The following is a 25,876-nucleotide window of genomic DNA, read 5'->3' as shown; positions in this document are numbered from 1 at the left end:
TTCGTAAATATGAGGTTCTTAAGCCTGTTAAGGATCTCTGCTACCCAAGTCTCCGTGAGTCTGGGATTGTAGAGGATCAATGCTCTGTATGGGGTTCCCCTCCCCCATAAAAAGGGATGTGATCTCCCATGCTCTTACCATATTGACATGGCAGGATAGAACTTTTCCAGTGGGACTGGCGATAATATATCTGGCAGGAAATGTAGCTACGTGTGATAGTTTTGAGTTCACGGCTGTATCCAGTTTGACCATTTCACTTATGTGTTTTAAGTTTCACGTTAACAGTTTCAACCTCTCAACTGTGAATTCTTTTTTGGAAACGCGAATCGGGACGGCCAGCACACACTATGCAATATGGATTATCGAGTATTTATTTGTATAAAAGAAAAAAAATATCCAAAACCTTGATTTTTTGTGTACATAACTATTAGTGACAATATATACTAGTTGCCGAACTTCAGAAGGAGTAGAGTCCTCTCTTGCACAGCTTTATCAGAATGCCAGCCTGTGAGATGCAACGGATGTTGGAGAACTTAAGTGCTTTCTTTTTAAAAAAAATATTGTCTTAAGAATTTCCTTGGGGTATAGCGATTAAGATTTATTTTGTACAAGCTGTGCTTTTTTAATTATAATCTTGGGATTTTTTGCTATCATTTGATTTTTATAGATTTTTGTACTGTAATATTAAAAACAAACAAACCCGGGAGTAATACTTGGTAAGGCTAACCACATATTAAGTGTTAAAACTTGATTAACTTGAACCCTGTTTTATTTCAGCCAGATCTGTGATGTTGAAAGAAATGTTAGTCTGCAGTTTCACTTTAAAGAGTGTGGAAGTAGATGAGACAGTTGGGTGGGAATCTTTCCCACCCCGTGACACAGATTTGGGATTAGGCTGGGAGTTATTTAACCACTCTTTGTAGACTAAGTGATGCTCTTAATCTCATTTCACTTTGCAAACTGGGAATGCTGGGTAAATTCCCCTCCAGGAACGCCTTGTGTGCCACCTGATTGGCGCCTGGTTCACACATGCCAAACAAGGTGGTAGAATTAGACTGTAGGTTTTGGATTCCATCTTTGAATGACCCCTCGCTAGCACACATCCAGGAGAATGGCTCAACCTTTCTGTCTGCAGGGAGTTGGGGAGCATTCCAAGGTATGATCCCCTACCTTCAGTCTGAAGAGGCGCAGTCCGTTCTACCATCTCATTTCCCTGCACGGATGAGCCAAGCTTGATATATTTAATCAGAGTGTAACTACTTGTTACATACTCTCCGTTTTTAACAGAGTTTGTGGTGAACATGTTCATGTCTGCAGTTGTCAGGTGGCCCAGACCAGGTGGGTGGGGCCATTCACCACCCATCTGCCGCTCCTTCCGCTATCCTAGCAGCCGTGCATCTTCACGAAATGGAGGATGGCCAGACTTGCAAAGAAATACGGCTAGTGCCTGGAGGGGTAGTGGAAGGGCTGGAGAGGCGGAGATTGAAAGTCATCCTGTGAGGATGAGGGTAGTGATCTGCGGGCTGGCTTCGTATGCTCACCTGTCCGGGAATCCTGTGTGCATTCCCAAGCAACCTTGTGCGTCTCATGATTGTGAGCCTAGAACAGGGGTAGGGAACCTGCGGCTCTCCAGATGTTCAGGAACTACAATTCCCATCAGCCCCTTCCAGCATGGCCAATTGGCCAGGCTAGAAGGGGCTGATGGGAATTGTAGTTCCTGAACATCTGGAGAGCCGCAGGTTCCCTACCCCTGGCCTAGAATTACATTTGCTTTTATCTTTGGGTACGTTTGTCATAGGTAAAGTGGCATAACATGGCCTAGAGCATAGGTGTCAAACTCGCGGCCCTCCAGATGTTATGGACTACAGTTCCCATCATCCCCTGGCAGCATGGGGATAACATCTGGAGGGCCGTGAGTTTGACACCTGTTGCCTAGAGTGTGTGGGTCCCGTTTTTCCTAGAGCTACGCAAGTGTGGGTCCCCGTTTTTCCTAGAGCTACGCAAGTCTGGGTCCCGTTTTTCCTAGAGCTCCAAACAATCTAGTAACTTTCCGACTATGGACATCAGGGGGAGGAAACTGTTCTAAATGTGGGCCATTGTCCCCTGTGACAACAGAGTGAAAATAAATATCCCAAGCGTACCTTCGCTCAAGGGGAAGTCTCCCTTTTGAAGCCCCATTGACAAGAGTTGAAATTGGGCTTCAACGGTGCTGATCAGCAATCATCTGTGAATTTGTATTAAAACCAGCACACGCTCCTTCTTATTTAGGGGCGAGCAGCGAAAAAGAGGATTTGGGTTTCATCTCCAGCCTAGACATTACTGTGAGCAGTGCAAGCAGTTTTGGAAACTGACGTTTCTGCATCAAGTATCTGATTGGTTGGGAGAGGTGGCTGGGAAAGGGGAGTGCTTGGATGATTCTCATCTGTATCTTGTTTTTTTTTTTTAAAGGAAGTGTTCTTTGTGCCAGACCTGAGCTGGTTTTTGTAACCATCTGTAAGATTTGCTCTACAGCTGCCTTATTGGGAAATGGTATTGAGGGTAAATTTACCCTTTTCTGCATTTCATTCTGTACTATTTACTGTAATGAAATATACTTGATTTCAGAACGAATGGATGTAAATAGCAATTAAATGAAACTTTGGACAAATGTTATGGAGTTGTTGTTTTTTAAATTACATTTATACTTTTGCAGCCCAAGCTGGCCATCCTTATGAATTTTTTTGGTGGGCTCAGAAAAGCAACAACACCTTATTAAAAGCATTCCTGAAATGATGCAATTGGTTTGTTTCCTTGGGAGTAGTACGCTGATGATGATGAAGAAGAGGAGGAGGAGTTTGGATTTATATCCCCCCCTTTCTCTCCTGCAGGAGACTCAAAGGGGCTTACAATCTCCTTGCCCTTCCCCCCTCACAACAAACACCCTGTGAGGTAGGTGGGGCTGAGAGAGCTCCGAGAAGCTTTGACTAGCCCAAGGTCACCCAGCTGGCGTGTGTGGGAGTGTACAGACTAATCTGAATTCCCCAGATAAGCCTCCACAGCAGAGCGGGGAATCAAACCCGGTTCCTCCAGATTAGATACACGAGCTCTTAACCTACGCCACTGCTGCTCCTGCACCTTTAAAGAAGTTGAACTGCACCTTTAAAGAAGATTGCTTTTAGGGTGGTGGTCAAGGGGAGAGCGGGCTTCTCACTCAAAGAATAAAGGCTCACGTGCAACCTCTTGTTTGCTTGGATGTTGTGGGTTTTCTGGGTTGCCAGCCACAGATGCAGGTGAAGCGTCAGGAGAAAATACTACTGAAACATGGCCATACAACCCAGAAAAACCACAGCACCCTAGTGATTCTGGGCGCGAAAGCCTTCGACAATAAATTGCTTGCTTTTTCCCCAGTTCTGGTAAGTAGCGTTATTGAGACAAGAGGGGAAGATACATTTGCTGGTTTACCTTGTGAATTCTCCCAGGAGCTGCTTGTGGAAGCCAGAACTTCGGGGCTGGAGCCTGTTTTCCGAATGCAGAAAGACCCAACTCCCACCCCTGGTGCCTCTGCTCAAAAACCACAAGTCAAAAGGGTCGCAGAAGACCTTTCTTTGACTCAGGAGCAACAGCCCAGCCGAGTGGATAAATGTGGACAGGATGGGACCACGGCTACCTGGGTTTGTAAGTTCAGTGTATCATGTTCCTTTTTGAGTCTGGTTTTGAGTTGCTAAGTATTGAGGAGAGGCTGCAGCGTTTGGGACTCTTTAGTTTGGAGAGGAGACGGCTGAGGGGGGATATGATTGAAGACTATAAAATTATGCATGGGATAGAAAATGTTGACAGAAATTTTTCTCTCTCACAATACTAGAACCAGGGGGCATACATTAAAAATGCTGGGGGGAAGAATTAGGACTAATAAAAGGAAACACTTCACACAACGTGTGATTGGTGTTTGGAATATGCTGCCACAGGAGGTGGTGATGGCCACTCACCTGGATAGCTTTAAAAGGCGCTTGGACAGATTTATGGAGGAGAAGTCGATCTATGGCTACCAATCTTGATCCTCTTTGATCTGAGACTGCAAAGGCCTTAACAGACCAGGTGCTCGCAGAAGGCCATTGCGTTCACATCCTGCATGTGAGCTCCCAATGGCACCTGGGGGGCCACTGCGAGTAGCAGAGAGCTGGACTAGATGGACTCTGGTCTGATCCAGCTGGCTTGTTCCTATGTCCTTATGAGAATTTGAAAACAGTACCAGCCATGGTTTGCTCCAGGTACTTTTCGGATGCATAAAGTTGTGGAGGTGCAACTCGGGTGCTAGCAGATGCAACAGTTGCAAATAGACAACAGTGCTGCAACATTAAGGCGGCAATCCTGTGTACATGCTGGCACTTCTGCGCAAAAAGCAGTATGATTGTGCTGTTTCCCTTAAACACAAATCTACGTTTGGCAGCAGCACCTTGTGAATTTCTCACGCCGTACAGGCACATTTATCAGTCACACCACACATACGGGTGAAGCTTCCTATGGTGGAAAATTGATACACGTCGGGTGAGCGGAGGTGTTCCATAGATTAAAACTGCGTTTATTCTTGCCAACTTCCAGGTCTATTACAACTTTTTAAAAAAGTATTGCAATTAGATATATTTTCTGTTTATACTTTGCTCCTTGTCAAAATACAGCATTGAATAGTGGGGTGGGGTTTTTTTTTTGTAAAAATAGATTTTAGGGGAACAAATATTCATGTTTACATAACTGAAGTAACTTGGCAGTGAAAACAGAAATGGGATAAGTGTGTGAATAGAGAGTGCCTTTGAATCCTGCAGAGTATTGCTGCATCCCATTAAAAATGGACATGAATGGGATTATTGATACTCCTGGGGCAATGCTTGAGTCACTTTGGGAGCCAGCCAGCCAGCCCTTGTGTGTAAAATGCTGACTTCAGTCAGGTTGTGGCAAGCTATTCGTTGTCGAAAACTTGGTGTGCACAAATCAAGTGGCAGTGGCAGTTATGAAAAAAACAGCTTGGGTTGTGACAGCACTTTGCGGAACCACAGCTCCAAATATCCACCCCACCTTAAACTGCAGGATTCAAGTGACTTATGCTGTGTAGCAAGAAGCGGCAAGCTTTTAGTAGATCTGTAACTGCATAGAAGTTGCCCCATCTTTCCACTTGTGGATGTGATCCGAGATGACCGTTCTGCACAGCGGGCAACTCTTCTCTCTATTGAACCACAGAGTTATGCATTCTTCGCAGAATATGTGCTGCAAAAAAGAGGACGACCAATTAGATCAGGGGCATAGGACTCTTTCGTTGCAAGGGCTGCATATGACATAAATGTGACTCTGTCGGGCCAGGCCTGGGGGTGGTGGGGGGGACTGTCTCGGTTAGTGACCACACAGCAGGATCAACAGCCCAGATCAGAACCCCCTGGAAGGGTTTATCAGGCTTGGGAGCCAGCTGAACCAACCCCCCCTGCTCCCAATCTGTCGCCAAGCGTTAATTCCTTCTGCAAACCACCTCGAATACATTGTTATAGGAAGGATATAAATTCCCTAAATAATTTTGCAGAAAGCTCCCCCTATCCCCAAGTTAATTTTTTTACTTCCTTCCCTTTGAGATTTCAGGCAGAGCTGCCCTTCGGAACTCCTGTCCTTCAGAACCTTCACTGGCTTGTCAGGCTGATAAGCCCTCTCATTGGGCCAGATCCAGTCTCTGGGCCCCATGTTTGACACCTCTGAATTAGATTATTGAATACATGTGGCTTGTGAAATTGACGCCTCCGATCGAATTGGTGTAGAGCTGTCACTTTTCACCCATCCCCATTGATCTGTCTGGCCAGGGATTCGGTGCATTACCAACATTCTGAGGTTGTATTGTCGAAGGCTTTCACGGCCGGAATCACTTGGGTGCTGTGTGCTTTCCGGGCTGTATGGTCGTGTTCTAGCAGCATTCTCTCCTGACGTTTCGCCTGCATCTGTGGCTGGCATCTTCAGAGTATCCTCTGAAGATGCCAGCCACAGATGCAGGCGAGACGTCAGGAGAGAATGCTGCTAGAACACGGCCATACAGCCTGGAAACCACACAGCACCCAAAACATTCTGAGGTTGTTGCTTATAGCCATAAATGGGCCCACCCCTTTCCCCTGACTGCAATGTAAAGCATGTGTACTTCTGAAAGATGACAACATTTGAAAAACCATCAGTTCAGAAGACTGCGCAGAACAAATCCACAACTTTTAGAACTTCAAACCCTACCTATGGAGTTCAGAAGGGCAGATTTGTATATAGGTATGTTATGGATGAAATGATGTAGAAACTTTTAAGGGCTGGTCTTTGACCGCAATAATAAAATTAATTCATGGGAGCCACCCATAGGACAGCAGGACAAAATGGCTGACATTGGGCATAGGAATGAAGTGAATATTGGGGCGTTGTGTGGTTTCCGGGCTGTACGGCCGTGTTCTAGGAGCAATAATAAAATCTGATGTACCTGATGTACCTTCAGCTGTTACACAAGTCTATACAATAAAATGTACAGTTACATAAAAATAACCTCAAGATCCAGTTCCTCAGATGGTCAATCCAAAAGTACAGTCACAATATCCATGTACACAGTGTTATCACATTCCCGTCATATCTTAATCTCCCTACTAATTATGGGTGGCTCCCATGTTCTGGAGTCCGTTTCTGAACTAGCAGAAGGTAACTGAGCACTACCTGGCAGATGAGAAGAACAGGCTTCTGGAACTCAGCTTGGCAGATGGAGCAGATGTCCTCCGCTTCGGCACACTGCCTCTTGCCGGCAGCCACACCATAGCTCTGCAAAACGCAGAAGGGAGAAGTCAGGAGGATGCTGTCAAGAATACACGACGGGTCGTGGAGAGAGATGAAAGGGAATCACCACTGGAGCAACTTAGGTTGCAAGGCTCCCGCTTTGGTGCTTGGGCTGTTATGGGCGTTTGGGCATTTTGAGAGGTGGGGCTGCAAGAGATTCACTGGTAGGAACATGGCTGTTATAGCATAAGAACATAAGAACAAGCCAGCTGGATCAGACCAGAGTCCATCTAGTCCAGCTCTCTGCTACTCGCAGTGGCCCACCAGGTACCTTCGGGAAAATAATAACAGATTATTTTCTACAGGTGCACATTTTCCAGGTGGTGACTGTTCCCCTCACCCTGAGTTCTAAAGTCTGTTATACTCACCGGTTGGGAATAAAATATTCTCAAAGTCCGTCTGAAGTGCTTCAAGTGTGCAAAAAAGCTCAAAAGCTGAAAAAGAAGGGGAAACTGTCACTCTTTGTTTCTCTTTTCGTTGGAAAAAAATATTTTTGAACCTTGCCCTTTTTCCAATGTAAAGGAGCTATTTTTCCACTGTTTATATAATGTAAAAGCATGGTGTAACGTAAGGGCACTCATATATAAGTTCTGCTTTCTGCGCTGCCACCAATAATATATTTTCCTCTATAGCCCACTCAATACTGATTTTCCACACGGTCACCACCCTGACTGGGGAACACAGACACACAGACAAATAAAAGACTGGAGAGGTTTTTATAATGAACAAAACTGAAACGTTTATTTGCTGGCTTTCACAAAGGCTTCTCAGGTAAACTGGAGAGGTTTAACGCTTGTTGGTTTCAGAATAAGTTTGTCTTAAGATGTTACTTCAGATTCATATGCACACCGACACACGCAGGTGTCTCTTAAGGGAAGATTTAGCTTTGAACAATTAAATTCCCTTACGCACGCAGACACTATTCCTCACTGCTCCAATACCCACTGATCACACCCAAGCACACAGTCCAAGCCCAGGAGATTCTGGCACGCTTGGCCTCCCTCTCTCCCACTAGTCCTAATATGGCTTCACTGCCTCTGGACTGGCTTCTCCCAGACTGGTGATTCTGGTGATACACCCAGGGGCAAGGCAGACTAGATAGGTCTGGGCAGTTTTAAAACCGCCAGGCTCCTGAAGGGCACTTCAATCTGCACCCAGTCAGGGCCTCCTCTCTCTGTCAAGCATACACCGCTTAGACAGGGACTGGACTTCTGTCAGCCAACTCTGCTGAGACAGAATCCTTTTCTTCCAGAGCTGACAGACTCCTCTCTGCCAGACTCTGCTCTGCTCTCCTTGACCGACTCCGATCAGAACTCAACTCTCCTCTCAGTGCTCTAAGCCCACTGGCTCCCCCTAGCCCTTGCCAAACGTTACTGGACCTTTTTCAGCCAATCAGGTCGGTTCTCTCCTTGTGGAGCCTTTTTTTCTTTTTCTGGCTGTTGCTAAGGCCTTCTCCCTTTGGCCTGCTGTACACCAGCCCTTCAGGGTGGGGCAAGTTCGTTACACATGGCATTAAAATTTTGTTGTATTTGCAGCCCCCCCCCCCCCTTGGTATCCAAATCATGGAGTTGATTCCAAAGGAGCTCCTCTTCTGAAATTTATTTGCCCACTTAGCAAAAGATAAATGGTGGCGGCTAAGAACATTAAGTCTGCAAATGATTCTCTCCTTGCTAGTTTTGCAGCTAAGCTTAGCAAAACCGAACCTACACACGTCACAAGACGGAACCTATACACATAAGGCCACTTTAGAAGAGAAGAAGAGTTTGGATTTATATCCCCCCTTTCTCTCCTGCAGGAGACCCAAAGGGGTTTACAATCTCCTTGCCCTTCCCCCCTCACAACAAACACCCTGTGAGGTGGGTGGGGCTGAGAGAGCTCCGAGAAGCTGTGACTAGCCCAAGGTCACCCAGCTGGCGTGTGTGGGAGTGTACAGGCTAATCTGAATTCCTCAGATAAGCCTCCACAGCTCAGGCGGCAGAACTGGGAATCAAACCCGGTTCCTCCAGATTAGATACATGAGCTCTTAACCTCCTACGCCACTGCTGCTCCTTTACTGGGAGACTTATAGACCTCAGTGATGTCTCCAGCCATTCAAACGTTTAAAAAAGAAAAACCAGTGTTTTAACAGTTTTGTTAGCTGAGAGGAGGACTTCAGAAATCTCAACTGAAGGAGAGGACTCTGGAAGAAAAAGGGTAAGGGACAAGGGGGGAGGGTATAGGGCTGTGGTGGCAAACCTATGGCACTCCAGATGTTCATGAACTACAATTCCCATCAGCCCCTGCCAGCATGGCCAAGCTGGATCGATCTAGCCAGGTTAAGCCCAGCCTTGAACTGCAAGTTGTTCTTCGACTGGGTCCAGTTTTATACTGCTGGTTCCACTTCCAAAGCTCTGCCTCTGAAGTTATGTGGACTTCACAGGCGGAACTAGCAGTAAAAATCTGGACCCAATCAAGGCACAACTTGCAGTTCAAGGCCGGCCTTCACCTGGCCAGGTCCAGCTTTAAACTGCAGGCTTCAAGGCAGAGCCCAGCCCTGAAATGGCACACCCCGCCTCTGCGGAGTTCAGTAGTGGGGGAGAAGGGTTCGGGGGTGGGCGGAGCAGCAGCTCAGGGCTGCCTGGGGCATAAAGCCCTGACGCTCCACCTTAGATACGCCAGTGCGCACATGCACGCACGCACACGCACACTGAAGCCATTTATGGCCTAGGTCCCTGAGAACCTGAAGGGGAGCCTCCACCCTTCCAACCTGTCTGGGAATTGAAACAACTGAATGGTGCTCTCCTGCAGGAACCAGCGGGCGCTGAAGATAGGCAGCCACTGCTCTTGGTTTGCGGCACTTCTCTCCCAGAGGTTGATGCTGCTGTCCCCCAAGCTTTCCAAAGGGAAACGATAACATCCTTCTTTCGAAAGACATCTGACCCAAGATTAGGGACAGGGCATGGTTTTATGTTATTTTTGTAACTACAGCTGATTTTCATGTGGTTTACTGATTTTTAGAGATTATTATACATACATACATAAGCCTTTATTGGCATAGTCAGAAAGAGTGACATAAATCGGGAACAATTGCATGAATACATGATAGATAAAAGGCCCCACGGGGAGCACAACAAATACGTTCTGCTGGGAACTCTCAACTATCTCCGCAATGAAACTGGCGATCTCTTCACAAGGACCGGGGTCCGAGTTGTTTAACAATGGAGATAACCTAATCAGATCAGGCAGCCCAGATTGGAAATAAAAATGCTTAAGTTGAGTATATTTAGAAGATCTGAGTGTTATCAAATCTACAGTTGCAGCACAAAAGAGTTGAGGTGAGTCAGGTGTCGTTATCCAAATCCACATTAAGAAGTTTGCAACTGCATAACCTTGCGGATTTATCTAAATTGCTGAACCTACCCTTTAATAGGGCAGAGGGCAAAAAGTTAAAACGTGCAATGGTAAGGGCTCTCCTTGTGCGTGGGTTCGTTAAGGTATGGAGGTAATAGGCCAGTGATGGCGAACCTTTTTGAGGCCGAGTGCCCAACTGCAACCCAAAACCCACTTATTTATCGCAAAGTGCCAACACGGTAATTTAACCTGAATACTGAGGTTTCAGTTTAGAAAAAACGGTTGGCTCCGAGGCGTGCGTTACTTGGGAGTAAGCTTGGTCGTAGTCGATGGCTTTGCTTTGAAGCAACCGTGCAACTCTTCCAACGGGTGAGTCACGACCCTAGGAGGGTTTACTCAGAAGCAAGCCCCATTGCCAGCAACTGAGCTTACTCCCAGATAAAGGATAATGCTTTAGTTCTTTGCATGAAAATCAGTGGGGTTTAACAGCGCTTAACAGGGTTACCTACACTACTTCCCCAAAACTAGGTCTTAGGTTTAATGCTAATAATCGAGCCCAGCGGCCCAGGCCAGCCTAGATGGGGGGGTGGGGGGACACACACTCTGAGTGCCACCTCTGGCACCCGTGCCATAGGTTCGCCATCACTGTAATAGGCCATACGAAAAGATTATTATGGTGTTTCTGCCTTGAGCATAGGGTTAGGTTGGGAAGGCGGCTTCCAAAAATACCTCAAAGCAATTGTTTTGCAGGTAGAAAAACTAAGAGTATGAAAGACAGAAAGAGTGTGAAAGTGAGATCGGTTTCAATGTGTTGGGCTGGTGAGCAGCCAGATCCTATTGGGTGGGGCAGTTCAGCAAAAGAGAAGTTCGTAAGCTTAGTGCAAAGACTTTACCTTTAGGATCAAATAGAGCAGACCCAGCAAGATACAAAAGCTCCATCCGATCGCACCTTCCTGCTCCCTCAAGCCAACAAGATATTGGAACCAGACAGGTATAGGGACGATTTTACGGTAATACTGGCAGATTTCTTCCAATACCATGTACCAGTAGCCCTAAAGAGAAGGAAAATTTCTCCTGGTTATTTGCTGAATCCTGTAGATGTTTTCTAGATGCTAAATTCCTCAACGTTTTTCCATCTTCGACAAGCCCAGCGGCTGGCCCCCTTCCTCTCCCAGACGGACCTGGCCACTGTAATCCATGCAACGGTCACCTCCAGGTTAGACTATTGCAACTCGCTCTACGCGGGCCTTCCCTTGCGGCTGATCCGGAAATTGAAACTGGTCCAGCATGCGGCGGCACGTCTGCTCACGGGAGGTGCCTTCAGAGACCACATCATGCCCGTGTTGCATCGCTTGCACTGGCTCCCAGTTGAGTTCCGGATTGTCTTCAAGGTGTTGGTGTTAACCTTTAAGGCCTTCGCAGCGGTCTGGGACAACCTTCGTAACCTAAGAGACCGTCCCACATGGCCCCCATATGTCCATCCGCGATGCGGTCTCCAAGTGCGCTCGGCATGAGGCCAATCTGCTTCGTATTGGATCCCCACCCACTGAATCTGTGATGCGGCTGGCCTCCACTAGGGCCAGGGCATTTACGGCCCTGGCCCCTGCCTGGTGGAATGCTCTCCCTCCAACTGTCCGGGCCCTGCAGGACCTCAACGAATTCCGTAGGGCCTGTAAGACTGAGTTATTCCACCGGGCCTTTGGAGAGTCCAGCCGCTGATAGGGTGCCTGGAAACAGCTATAACCCGCTGTTCCCTTCAGTAGGAGTTTTAATAGCTGGACGCCATCTTTATTTTAATTGATATAGAAATTGAATGCTGCTTTTAAACTGTTTTAATGTTTAACATATTTATTGTCCTATTATTGTTGTGAACCGCCCTGAGCCCTCCAGGGGAGGGCGGTATAAAAGTAGAATAATAAACAAACAAACAAACAAACAAACAAACTACATAAACCACCTCACTTTCTTTAGCTATCTGATCTGTGTGTATTTTGGGTTCTTAATCATGAATTCACTGATTCCAGACGACAGTCCCTTCAGTCTTTATATTAGGGGAGGGGAGCGCTGAACCCCTCCAACACGTTTAATTTTACTTTTTTGAGTGAGGGAAGCACTCACTTCATGGGTTACCTGGGTAATTCTGGGCAACTGGGAATCTCCTGTGATGGTAACAACTCCAAAAAAAAATAACTAAAGAGAGTGATACTCTTTGGCAACATTTTCCAAAAATACTTTTGGTTGAGTATTCCAACCTTGAAGATGAGGAGGACTCTTTCAGGGAAGGAAAGACACAGAAAAAAAAACTTGGGCAGGAGGAGTTTCCAACAGAAGATTTGGAATTCTAGATGAACAACAAAAAATACTCCATTGTTTTCTTTTGGAATGAGTGAAATGCTTTTAAATACGCTCTTAAATATGCTTTTAAATAAACTCTTGGCTCACTCTAAATGCGTTGGATAAAATCTTCATATAAAACAATCTACATCATTAGAAAATAATTCCTGTGTATACTACTGACATGCTCAGCGTTATTTTCAATGCTGTTATTGTACAAATAGGACTAATTTTTGCCCACAAAATAATGTTGAAGCATTTCCAAGGGACTCGTTAAAAGTGTTCAAAGTTTCCAAAAGGCTCATAATAGCTTTATGTTGCCAATACTGACTCTCTCCAAATAATGTATGTTTACTACAAAATTATTTATTTTCTCAGATGGGAAAAGATACATGTATTAAGCTACAGCAGCTGGTGCTCTCCCTCTGTCCCTCTAATATTGGGTATATTCATAATTTTGCTTAGAGAAAACGAACAATGCAGTGCCAAGTAATCCCACCCTTCTAAGCCCCTTCAGACATTTATACTTTTAAATGTAATAAATATGACAAATATGACATTTTTATGTTATATTAGTTATATCATATAGACCTACATAACTTATAATATTTGGTCATCGACTGTAAATAAAGTCTACTACTATATAACTTATATTATTTATTTTTCTTTATTATTTTTATTTCCACCCAATCGGATTCCAGAAGAGGGCGAACAGAAAAACATTCAAAACATAAAAACAATTTAAATGTGCCTCTTGGCTATAAGACAACTAAAATGCAGTCAAAAGTACAAAATTAAATGAAGCACCCATAAGCAAAAAGCATTAGAAGGAGGAGAAATAACCATTGTTGGCAGTGGTGTATTGGGCCTAAATGGTGCCCGGGGGGCATGACTGCCTCCCTGCACCCCCCACCCCACCCAACCTGGCTCCCTGCACGCCCCACTTCATGGCTTACTTACGGCAGCCAGCAGAAAGGTCAGGGGAGGGGCAGCTCAGACAGGCACCACGGCAGCAGGCCAGCTGCTAGCCCCACGCCCCCGCAGGGCCTGGGGAGGGCAGGAGCCAGTCGGGAAGGGGGGATCGGTGGTGTGCGGTTTGAGCGCACATAGTTTTGTTACATGGTGGGACTGGCGCCCCCCCCATGATGGAATGGCGTGTGCCCGGGTACCCCATGTTCCTATTAGTGGTACGCCACTGATGACCAGACAGAGTGAGGGGTTTGTGTGCGAGAAGGCAGTTACAAATAATGTATTTAGTGCTGAAGCAGTAAAATAAGCTTAAGGTCAATAAGAAGGTAAGTACTGTTTAGATTTGAAATTTTCTCAAAGTTTCCTGGAAATCTGACATCTCTGGCCCCTGTCTGAGGAAATGCTAGTGTGAAAGCCTTCTCTGTTCCACTGCACGAACTGTGATGTGTTTCAGCATCCTTGCTTTCAAATATGCATATTACAGCCCAATGCAGATCCCCGAGCAGCCAGGGATGGTGCTGATGCGGGATCTGCAGAGGGCGTTTCACCTATGTGGGTGTCAAGGGAATTGTATCTAGGTGATTGAGATGCATTCCTAGCTCAATGTAATTGCTACAAAATATATGTAACCATCCCGCTATATGTTACCACTGCCATTCTGGGGCATTCTTTCCTTAATCTTTACTTTATGGCTTCACACACTGAGTAGATAACTAGTCTTTCCCCTGACACTTTGGTCTCATGAGCACCAGGACTGTTTCCATTATCTTGTGGGGGCAGGATGCCAGGTGGCTCTCTATCTCAATCTGTCGCTGACCGTGGGGGGGCCACAGCTCCAAACTAACTCTTTCTCACATTTCTTGGGAAAATGGGAGAGGGGACTAAAATCGGAATAAAGGAGATAGCAAAAGCCAGGTGTGTTAGAACTGGCTCTGTCAAGCTGGGTACTTTAATACATATCAGCAATACAGAGTCTGTTTATTGCTTCAAGGTTCGAGACCTAACAGTGGGAAGGGAGGAAAACACAAAAAACCTCCCGCTGCCAGAATGCCCTCCACAGGACTCAACAGACTTATGCCCCTGGCCCAGGCCGCCGTGCATTCCCGTGCAAATCCTCAGTGGAAGCTAACATCAGCTCCATCCCTGGGTACACCCCTGCTGTACTGATGGGACCAACAGTGGCATGGGAGCACTGACATGGTGCTTAGCACTGTATCTGGGCATCCTTGAGGCACATGGGGGTGGTCCGCCAGCGTGTTTACCCCTCTGATGAGTTAAGTGCCCCAGGGGGGGCAAATCCACCAGAGCAGCCCTGCACAGCCTCCACAAGATGATTTGCCCCCCATCTGGATTGGGCCACTAGTGGTTTAGCACCTGGACATTTATGACAGCTATTAAAAGGTTCATGGTCTTACCTTGGCCTTAAATGACATTACTAAAAAAGGCAACAAGAGAATGATGCACTTGAAGCTCATGAAGAGGAATTTCAGGATGAAGTCTGTGATTCCCACAATCCAAAGTACATCCCAGAAGTTTGTGAAATCCACATTTGGAGTCAAAAGAATCAAGCTTTAAAGGGAAAGAAAAAAGGCACCAGAAGTTAAATGGATGATTTTCTCTGCTAGATATTGGAGAACCATTTCAGTTCAGTACAGGTTTCTGGACTTCCACATTCTCATTGTGACTCAAAACGCCTCCTCGGGGTGTTTCTGAGCAGCAAGCCTGCTTCTTCACTACCAGATCGTGTACCACTAAGTGGAAAAGAGGCTCTGCGGAGACTGTAACAGCATTTGTGTTGTTGAGTATAGGAGTATAGTGGGACACAAACTCTCTAAACTTTCCTCTCCCATATTGGATTTCTAAGGATATCTAAGGGTATTAAAAACAGAGGTGTAACCCCTCATTGGTGGGTTTTTTTAAAGTATGCAGTATTTCCAGTTGTGGAATGAGGGCATTGTGGGTTCTAACCTATGACCCTTCTATTCACGAGGTTTTAGTTCTCATGTTTGACACTGCTATCCTTACACCTGTTTTCTGATGCCAAACATCTGTGCATTGCTTACACTTCTTGAATGCAACTTTTCTTGGGTTTTGGTCTGTCAGGGCCCCAACACTACTTTATATTAGAGTATCAAGCTCCAAGAAGGATTGGGCAGCATCCTCACACAACCCATCCTTGAGGGTCAGGAGAAGCTAACGCACTCTGTCTTGTGCATGGCTATTCAATGCCACCTCGCATATCACAACTCTCTAACAGAGTACTGTTTTTTCCTTTGCCATTTTCCTGCATATGTTTCAGTTAAGACACCCGTAGAGAGTTCCTTGCTCCTTTATAAGACAGTTCTGGGTGACTTTCAATATGGGATACTAAACATCGGTTGAGAAGTTGGTCCTCCGTGGCCTCTGAGAGCTTCACACCTGCCTCTTTAATTCAGTAAGCTTGCTAATTTCCCAGCATGGGACTGCACAGAAGCCACAATGATGAAAAAATGATTTGCTATTCATCCAGTGGTCTTCTCTGCCAGAACACATCCCTCCTTTCTGCCCTGCTGTGAACTCCCTGGAACCTTAGTTTCTTGGGGTCTCCAGCAATGGCATGGAGAGAACAGAGGGAGGGAGGCACTCTAGTCTACTAGAAGGTTTTGGAAATCTTTTCCACAGTTGGTGTGCCAACACAGAAGACCGCTAGATGAACAGCAGTTACAGGTAAGTGCAACTCTGTTTACCTGCAATAGATTCCAGAGCCCTCTCCTCTGTAACAGGGGGAATCCCTGACTAGGCAATCCCTGACTAGGATTGCCATTAACCTGAACATTCTACACAGAACACTCAGGTAAAGAAATAGCTCTGTCAGCTGGCACTTAAAGATCTAACTATCCACTGCCCTTCAAGGCAACTCTTAATCACTCCAGTCTTATACCATCTACACGGGCTGCCTATCGAGTTCCGGGTCATCTTCAAAGTATTGGTTTTGACCTTTAAGGCTGTTAGCGGCATTGGGCCTGCATATCTGAGGGACCGCATCGCCCCATATTGCCCAGCTAGGGCCCTCCGCTCCTCCGAGGAGCGTCTGCTGGAAATCCCCGGCCCAAAACAGATCTGGCTGGCCTCTACAAGGGCCAGGGCTTTCACAGCCCTGGCCCCTACCTGGTGGAACAGGTTCCCCAAGGAGACCAGGGCCCTCGCGGAGTTACCTTCAAAGTTTCCACTTGGGGGGCCTATGCTAAAAGCTGGACCTGTTCCCGCTTCTGTGGCTTTTGGCCAGCCGGAATAGCCATGTCATCCAGGCCCCCTGTGGATGGGGTTGGGGGGAGGGAACTGTCGCCAATTGATTGTTTTAAATTACAGATGGAACTACTGTTTTATATTGTATTGTATGTTTTAATTATGATGTACACCGTCCTGAGCCTACTGGGGAGGGCGGTCTAAAAATATAATAAATAAATAAAAGTGAAATACATTTGGCAAAGACAGGTGTCAAAAATGCTAGCCCCATGTTGAGTTCCTTCCTACGTGATGCCCAAACTGCCCACATACTGACATCAATATGAAGTATGGTTCCCCACCACCGTCAGCCACTGATGGGAACCGGGAGCAGAGGCATGCAAATTGTAACGATGTCAGGGCTCAGGGCAACTTGAGCTATACCACTGGAGGGTGGAGGGAATGCTTACTGAACTCAGGGCGGCCATTTTGAACAGCAGTCCTGTGAATTTTTTTTAAAAAATGTTCTGCCTGCCCAATGAAAACTGCTGTTGTCATGTTTGCTAGGGAAAAAGAGACCATTTGAAAGATCTGCTAACGCAAGGGAAAGAAAGGGACACCAAAATAAGGTTCTTACGTCAGACCAACCTCTTTAAAATATGTTGGGACTATAAAGAAAGTGGGGGAAATGCATTCCCACCCCCCCCAGAAACTCTTCTCTGCAGAGTTCCCCAGAAAAATTCAAAAGGTACGCAAAACCCAATCAGAGTTTAATTCTCACAAGAACTGATGAACAAATCACACTGCAGGTGAATAATTCACACTGCTTGTTGTAACCCGGCCAGAGCCCTTCGGGGATTGGGCGAGATATAAATAAGTAACTAAATAAATAAATAAATCTGTAATGAATTACCTATAATGAAGAGACTGGTCAAAGAAGGTATAATAGAGAAGGACGGATGATCCTGTGAGGAACAAAAGTACCCCAGCACAGTGCAATCTGGAACACTTTTCCTGAAAGGTAAGAGTTTGAAAAGGTATTACTTAATAGCCAACTACCAGTAGTTTCCCAATTACAAAGACGAGACCGAAGTTTACTGATGAGCTGTAAATTCTCCAGGACAAATTTACTTAAAATTCTGCAGACTTCAAAGATGACACAATACTTTTTGCCCGCTCCACATAATTAGCCAGCTCAAAAGTATCTTTTTTATTATTATTATTATTATTATTATTATTATTATTATTATTATTATTATTATTATTATTATTATTATTACTACTACTACTACTACTACTACTACTACTATTATTATTATTATTATTATTATTATTATTATTATTATTATTATTATTATTATTATTATTATTATTATTATACCCATTATGCACAAGATGCTGAACGGCAGGGGCAAATGCCCGTTGCAGCAAAATTTATTGTACAAATTTCCCCAAGCCGTTGAGAGCTTTTAAATTTTGGCTTCGCCTGCATTTCTCGCATGATGAGCACTCGCTGATTCACCTACTTTTGTCTGATACTCAGGCTAATCCATGGTTCTCTCTGATCGAAAGAAAGATTGAATCACTTGGTATATCTCTCGACTCGCTTTTCCCGCTATCTAGTTCAGAATCATACAACTTGTTAAAACAAAAATTGTTGGAAAGCGAATGGATTAATTTATTTAGGGCTGCTATGAAAACTTGTTCACCCTTACATCTTTCAATACCCCTATATCAAAACAGGATGGCTCCCTATTTGTATTTTTTGACTAATCCAATGCAGAGAAGAGCCCTCCACTTCACTTGCTTTCGCTTCAATGTTTCTCCCCTCCAGCTTTGATAGCATGTGGTAGGATTTAACAACTTGGAAATGAGCGAAAGGGTATGCTCTTGTGGTGAACAACAAATTGAAACATTGGCACATCAACTGCTTTGCTGCCCTAAATCTGCTAATATCAGATCAAAATATTCCAACATTCTTTCTAGGATACCTAGTGAAATGGAAGAATCAAGTAGACTTCCTTTCCTTCTGGACAATTCTGACAATGAAACTTGTGAATTGGTTGCACAATTTTTACTGGAGGTGATGCACAATCAATAATTTATATTTTATCTTAAACCTTTGTATTTGTATACCTTTTATCTTAAACCTTTGTATTTGTATACCTTTTATCTCAGGTTTTTTATTGTGTTATGATTATTGTTATGCCAAATAAAGGCTTATTATTATTATTATTTCCCCAAGCCCTGATTTCAATTTCCACTCTCCCAACACCAAATGACACCACTTTAAGCGCGGCTTTAATTTTCTTCGCTGCCAGAACAGGGGAGATTTGCCCCGGACATCTTCCCTCCGCCCACGACCAGCCCCTCCCACTCCCTCCCAAGCCTCTTCCCTTCTCCCTTTTCAGATTTGTTACTACTTCAATTTTTGTTATTTATTATATTGATATATTGATGTAAACAGAGAATCACTGCAAAATCGCTGTCTTATATTGCATTTGAAAACCTCCAAATGGCAGATCAACCAGTTCCCTCACACCTCCACTTCCACAGGCATTGCACTTAACACCAGGCTAGGCGGACGGATGTCTATAGGATGAGTTACGAATGGTGGGCTAACCATTTAATAACAAGCCTCTCTCCTGCCGCAGCAGCAGATGCAGCAGCAGCAGCAGCAGCAAGAGAATGTGTGTAGTGGGGGAGAGATATCAGTTCTAGCAGAGTGTGGTCCAAGAAACTGCTTTACCTCTTTCTTTTTGGGGGGGTTATTTTTGGAAAATGGCTACAATATCGTTATAAGTGCAATCACGGGTATATCAACATAGCGGTTTAAAGGGCTTTAACAAAGCCTTTTATCTTGCAACTGCTGGGTGTGATGAGATCTCTGCCTTTAAGGAGTTGGTGGATGGAGTTAAGAAAATCAGGAAAAGTAGAGGCCCGTTGAGACTTCAGCAAGCAAGCTGCAGAGCAGGCAGTGAATGCTTCCTCACGTGTAAACAGAGAAACGGGAAGAGACCACGCTACAGCCCCACTGCGCAGTTAAGAGCCCCGAGGTAAGTGCTTCATGCATAATGGGCCTTTAACTTATCTGCCTTAACAAAGTAAGATTGGAGTTGCATAGAAAAGTCACAGAAATCTATGAAGGACTGAATCCCCCTGCCTAGTTCATGTGCAGTAGAGTTTTTCTTCCCAGCAGAGGGTCACCTTGGCAACTCTTCTGCCAAAGGCACTTGGGCTGTCTCATGGCTACCCTTCCCCACATGTCCATCAGCACCCCCCCTCCCCCAGAAGATGTCAGGGAAGAATCTGTCCCTCTTGGCTATAAGACAGCATTATTCTAGAGAACTCTGGCAGCAGACTGAACACGGGCATAGGGAGAAATACCATGCCGGTGCAATGTAGGCTTTTTCAGTTGGTTTTTAATTAATTTTTAATTTCTGTTATTACGCTTTATTGTCCATTTTTTTCAGTTGGTTTTTAATTAATTTTTAATTTCTGTTATTACGCTTTATTGTCCATTTTTTACCTTGTTACCCACCTTGGGTCCTGAAATGCAGGAATGCAGAAAGGCAGGAATACTTACTTACTTACTTACTTACTTACTTACTTACTTACTTACTTACTTACTTACTTACTTACTTACTAACTAACTAACTAACTAACTAACTAACTAACTAACTAATTATTACAAAAATAATCTCACTACAATTTTTTTTTAAATCTAATGGGCAACTGGTCTTCTGAAGCACAGAGAAATTCTGTACTTTAACATCCAGTCTTTTTCCTTGATTTGCTAATGATCTGTAAACATGCGGTATGGTGTGTAAATGTTTTCCTGAACATATAATGGAACCCATTCTTCTGTTTAGCCACAACTTTATCACGCAGCTAATCAGTGTTGGTCTGGGAGGGACCCTTGTCTGGAGAACAGAGAATACTCAGTCAGCCCTGATCTAAATGACAAATTTAACACTTTACTCCTTATAGTGGAAAACCGTCTGTTCCGTTCCAACATCCCCAAATCTCGGCAATGTTTATTTAAAATATTGATATCCTGCTGTATCTCCTTAGATTCAAGGCATCTAACAAAGCAACAGTGAGCTGCAGAGGTATAAAAACAACAGCAGAGTCCATTGACAAAACAACACGTAGGTCAAAGCTTCCCATAACAAATTTAAGGGGCGTTTGTGTACATAATTTAGATGCTTTCCATCAGGTTGTGGCTCTCAAAGCAACTAAAACAGCGACAATAAAATTAAAATTTAATTGAAGCAAAATAAAGACATAAGTAACTTATAAATGGCAGGAAGGAAAGGATGAAATCAGTTACCTGCTTAACTAAAATTGTAAAATTGAACAGGGGGGGGGGAATTGTGAAGGTTCAACCAAACTGGAGAGGGTCCCCATATCTCAAAAAATATACTAGAAAAAACATGCAGAAAAAGGCAACCAAAATGATTAAGAAGTTGGAACTTCCTCCCTTTGGCCCCTTCCGCACACGCAAAATAATGCATTTTCAAACCACTTTCACAACTGTTTGCAAGTGGATTTTGCTATTCCGCACAGCTTCAAAGAGCACTGAAAGCAGTTTGAAAGTGCATTATTCTGCATGTGCAGCATGAGCCTTTGAGAAAAGGCTGGGTAGGAGGGCACCCTCCAGCTTTTCAGCGGCTGCTAAGTAACTTGTGCATCGTCTGTCAGACCCAGAAAAAGATCTCCAACAAAGATGTGCTTTGTTTCATAAGATTTGTATCTGCGCTGGCTTCATTTCTGGTGCCCTTCCTAGTCCATATTCTGTTTCTAGGATAGAACAAATGTGGATGACATCCCAAGAGAGGGGTAGGGAGCATTTTTTAGTTTCTCGGGCATAGCTCTTCACCAGAGGTTGGCCACCTCGGGGCTACACAGCTCATAGCTGTTCAGGAAAAGTGGCAACTAAGGGACGACATGACAGAAATGTGTACAAGCATGGTGTGTACAAAGCAGCTGTCTTTTCTTTCTTCGAGAGGCTTAAAGCAACCAAGGCAGGGCAGTTAGGTTTCTGCCCAGCAGAATCACAAGGCATGACACGATTTTTTGGGTAAAAGCTTTGGAAAGTCATGCTCCCGTTGGCAGATACTGGAGTAGACAGGGCAGTGGATTTTCAAATGGAGAAAATGGCATAAGGGGAATAATTACCCTTCCACACACAGACACACATGAGTAGTTTGGCCTTCATCTGAGGGAATACCAAATTTCTCTGCCAGAAGCCTCATTTTAAACCAGGGGTCTTCAAACTATGGCCCTCCAGATGTTCATAGACTACAATTCCCATGAGCCCTACCACTTGGCCATGCTGGCAGGGGCTGATGGGAATTGTAGTCCATGAACATCTGGAGGGCCATAGTTTGAAGACCCGTTTTAAACAGTTACTAACACAAAAACATCCTTCCAAGTTGCCGGGCACAGATGTCTCCCCCTTGCAGTTTTGTGTCCGTCACGTGAAACCTGGCATGTAAATTCTAGGCAAACAGGAGTTTTTAAATGACAGGTGTCTGCCTACATGTTAATTCTCAAATTTTCAAAATGTTTCTCCAGTCAGTGGCCCCTTCCGCACACGCAGAATGATGCGTTTTCAAACCACTTTCACCACTGTTTGCAAGTGGATTTTGCCATTCTGCACAGCTTCAAAGAGCATTGAAAGCAGTTTGAAAGTGCATTATTCTGCATGTGCGGAAGGAGCCAGAGTTTCAAAAGGGTTTTTTTTGGGGGGGGGGGGAGGGGGGCAAAGATGCATTCAAGCCAGGGGGAGGAGAATCAATGGCCGATAAACCACTGTCAGCCTGCCCTTGCCCTGGTTTGGCGCAAAGAGTTGTGCCAGAAGCGCTTTTGCTCTCCCTGCGAAAAAAAAGAAGCATGCGTGGGGCAAGAGGAAGCACGTCGGGACAAGATTTCTTGCCCTGACACGCTTCCAGTCGCAATGCGCACCCCAACGCCGGTGGGCAATCAACCTACATGTCTGCTTTCATGAAGCTAATGAACACAGTACTCCCTTTTCCTCTTGAGCGTGCATCAATATCATGGGTAAAATAAAACACAACAAAAAAAAGTGTAACCTCTTTGGAAAGGTCAATACTTACTCTTAGGAAAACCTGATTTACAATGCTTTTGTTTGCATACATAAAAGTTGTGAGCAGCCCAATTCCCAGAGAAATGCCTATTAGGAGAAAACGGTCAATTATAAAGCAAAACAAAAACAAAAACAAAAGAACAGAACAGAACAGAAAGAACAAAAACATGCATCAAACTGAATCCTTTAAAAATGTGGCAAAATCAAAATCAAACAGGAATTACATGCAATAATACTCGTAAGGTGCTTAAATGACAAGCAGTTGTATGTATTTGGGGTAGCAGTGTGCCGCATGGCTGGGATCATACTCTATCCTCATCACCTGATTACCAAGAATTCCTATTTAATAATAAAAAAACAATGAGCATATTTCTAGCCCTCAAAGTTCAAGAGAGATTTAAACATGCAAAAGCAGGAACTGCTGAAGGCTGAGATTTGAGGGACTTCAGGGCTGCAGTCTTAGGCCCCTTCCGCACAGGCAAAATAATGCGTTTTCAAACCACTTTCACAACTGTTTGCAAGTGGATTTTGCCATTCCGCACAGCTTCAAAGAACACTGAAAACAGTTTGAAAGTGCATTATTCTGCATGTGCGGAATGAGCCTTAGACTCCTGACAGTAAGCCCCACTGAATAAAATGGGACTTACTGCTCAGTAGATTTCCTCAGGATCAGGGGCTGAGAGAGGGGAAACTGCGCCCGGGGCTCAAACGGGCCCTGTGCCCCTGCTGTGGCACCACCCGCCTCCTCCATGGCCCAGCCATGCCCCCACTGGGGCTCTGCCCGGGGCGTCGTGCCCCCCCCCTGTTGGCACTATGCCACTGCTCAGGATTGCTCCCCAGGACCATCTCATTGGCTGCAGCCATCATACATAGTTGTCTCCCTGGGGTATCCAATTTTCCTGCCTTGCCCGCATTTCACAGCCCACCAGTATTTTACCTCACTTCCTCCTTTCTTGCTGCACTGCTGGGCAATGAAGACAGGTAGATGATAAAGCCTCAAATCAGGCATTTCTATTTTGGCTGGTATTTAGGAGAGTTTGTATCTAGAGGAGTTTGGATTTATATCCCGCTTTTCTCAACTATAAGGAGTCTCAAAGCAGATCACTAATTCATTCCCTTCCTCTCCCCACAACAGACTAATCTCTTGTGGGATTAGTTGAGTTCTGAGAGAACTGTGACTAGCCCAAGGTCACCCAGCAGGATTCATGTAGGGGAGTGAGGAATCAAATCTGCTTCTCTAGATTAGAGTCCACCACTCTTAGCCACTACATCACACTGGCTCTTATCGAGGAAGCTAACTGAGGAAGTAGAAATTATCAAATAACTTTTACATAAATTCTTTAATCTGCCTAATGTGGCACTGTGCTACTTTTGGCTCACGCCACAGGACTTAACCACCTGCGGTGAACAAAAATTGCCTTCAGGTAATCAACCAGGAAAAATTGTAAACCAGAAGAGAGTTATCTAGCCTCTTTCTCGCTTTCAGATTTAGTATCGCCAATGACGATCATCAGCGCGGGGAATACCAAAGTTGCAATTCTTGTGGGCTAGTACCTTTTGCAACTCGCAAGGCTGCTGCGTACGTTTGAATCATTTTATTTTTTAACACTTTCAGGTTGAAAGCAAAATAATTACATTTGCGGTGAGTTTGCAGAATTTTGCTCTTTAGGTTACAGGGCTTTTGGTCTGCTATAATGAAGGTTCCCTCTTTATATGCCAACAAAGGACCAAAAAAAAGAGGGGAAGAGTCAAATTAAACATTTGTTTACATTTCCTCAGTGAAGGAATATAATGAAAAAAGAATTAAAGGAAAATTAATTTGACTTTCTTGGGAGATGACAACTGAAAATAAAAAAAGGGACAAGCGCCGTCATTTTTCAGAATTCGAGAAACACCAGTTCCATTCACCATTATATTCTGAATCTTTCCGCTCAAAAAGAACAGCAGAAGATGTTCGGAGGGGGATTCTAAGGATAAGAAACTGGTTTGTTTAGCCCAGGAAAAATTACGAGGAAAGAAATGTTATTGGATCTTCGATTTCAAGCTATGTTTGAAAAGGAGGGAGGGGGGGAAATTGTCACTCCCATGAAAGACAGGAAGCAGAACGTTTACATTGGGTTGCAAATATGGCACAGTTCCAAAGGAATGTGGGCACTGGCGTCAACATTTATAGCCTTCAAAATGGCAAAGGTAAATCTGTAAGTAGCTGGGCAATGTCTGTGGAAATCTCAGAAGCTGGGTGACTCAATAAGAAGAAGAAGAAGAAGAGTTTGGATTTATATCCCCCCTTTCTCTCCTGTAGGAGACTCAAAGGGGCATACAATCTCCTTGCCCTTCCCCCCCTCACAACAAACACCCTGTGAGGTGGGTGGGGCTGAGAGAGCTCCGAGAAGCTGTGACTAGCCCAAGGTCACCCAGCTGGCGTGTGTGGGAGTGTACAGGCTAATCTGAATTCCCCAGATAAGCCTCCACAGCTCAGGCGGCAGAGCGGGGAATCAAACCCGGTTCCTCCAGATTAGATACATGAGCTCTTAACCTCCTAACCATTTCCAGTGGTTGGGAGAAGCCACTGCCATGAGTTTGCACATCACCTTCCTGCCTCCAAGATGAAGGAACCCCAAATTACACAAAACAGGTTTAAAGAATGCAAACTGTATGATGCTCATCTGCTCTATAAAGAACGCAGAACGTTTTTAAAAATTCTTATTCCCTGGCTTAGGGGGAACAGAATTGAAGACAGCTTGACCCGCTGCTTCCCTTTCAACCTTTATCCTAAGAAAGGGCTGCATTCTAAAGTGCCGTGGTTTCTTGTACTGTACCAGTGACATGCTGCAAGAGGAGTTTGGCAGACAGGATCAAGATGTACAGGAAACTCTTCTGTAGCCACTGGAGGAGGTATCTGAGCTCCGAGAGAGAGTTGCTGCTTTGTTCCTCCGAATCTCCGCTGCCTTCTTCGCCCCCCCTTGCTTCGCCGTGAGAGTGAGCATGGGAGCAACTTTGGGTCCCTGAGCGTGGGTGCTGCCTGCAGCCAGAATCTTCTCCAACCTCCACTGCAGCAGAATTTAGCTGGATGTGAACATCCCCTCCCCGCTGGCACGATCCTTCCCCTGGCGGCAG

General features: G+C 44.9%; 1 protein-coding gene across 1 annotated transcript in view; it reads right to left on the bottom strand.

Moving 5' to 3' along the window:
* Positions 1–4,537: 4,537 nt before the first annotated feature.
* The window catches only part of RNFT1 (ring finger protein, transmembrane 1), a 23,498-nt gene continuing 2,159 nt past the window's right edge, over positions 4,538–25,876 (bottom strand). The window contains exons 2-9 of the mRNA XM_048519301.1: positions 25,579–25,876; positions 22,770–22,846; positions 17,561–17,661; positions 14,859–15,012; positions 11,034–11,192; positions 7,179–7,244; positions 6,694–6,795; positions 4,538–5,238 (exon numbers count right to left, since the gene is read on the bottom strand). The exon at positions 25,579–25,876 is cut by the window's right edge and continues 130 nt beyond it. Of these exons, the coding sequence (XP_048375258.1) occupies positions 5,104–5,238; positions 6,694–6,795; positions 7,179–7,244; positions 11,034–11,192; positions 14,859–15,012; positions 17,561–17,661; positions 22,770–22,846; positions 25,579–25,876 (1,092 nt within the window). The 3' untranslated portion in view covers positions 4,538–5,103. The remainder of the gene's footprint in view (positions 5,239–6,693; positions 6,796–7,178; positions 7,245–11,033; positions 11,193–14,858; positions 15,013–17,560; positions 17,662–22,769; positions 22,847–25,578) is intronic.

This window comes from Sphaerodactylus townsendi, linkage group LG16 (genome assembly GCF_021028975.2).
Source record: "Sphaerodactylus townsendi isolate TG3544 linkage group LG16, MPM_Stown_v2.3, whole genome shotgun sequence".
Lineage (NCBI taxonomy): Eukaryota > Metazoa > Chordata > Lepidosauria > Squamata > Sphaerodactylidae > Sphaerodactylus > Sphaerodactylus townsendi.
Note: the sequence above shows the minus strand (reverse complement) of the source record. Positions and strands in the feature narration are given on the sequence as shown.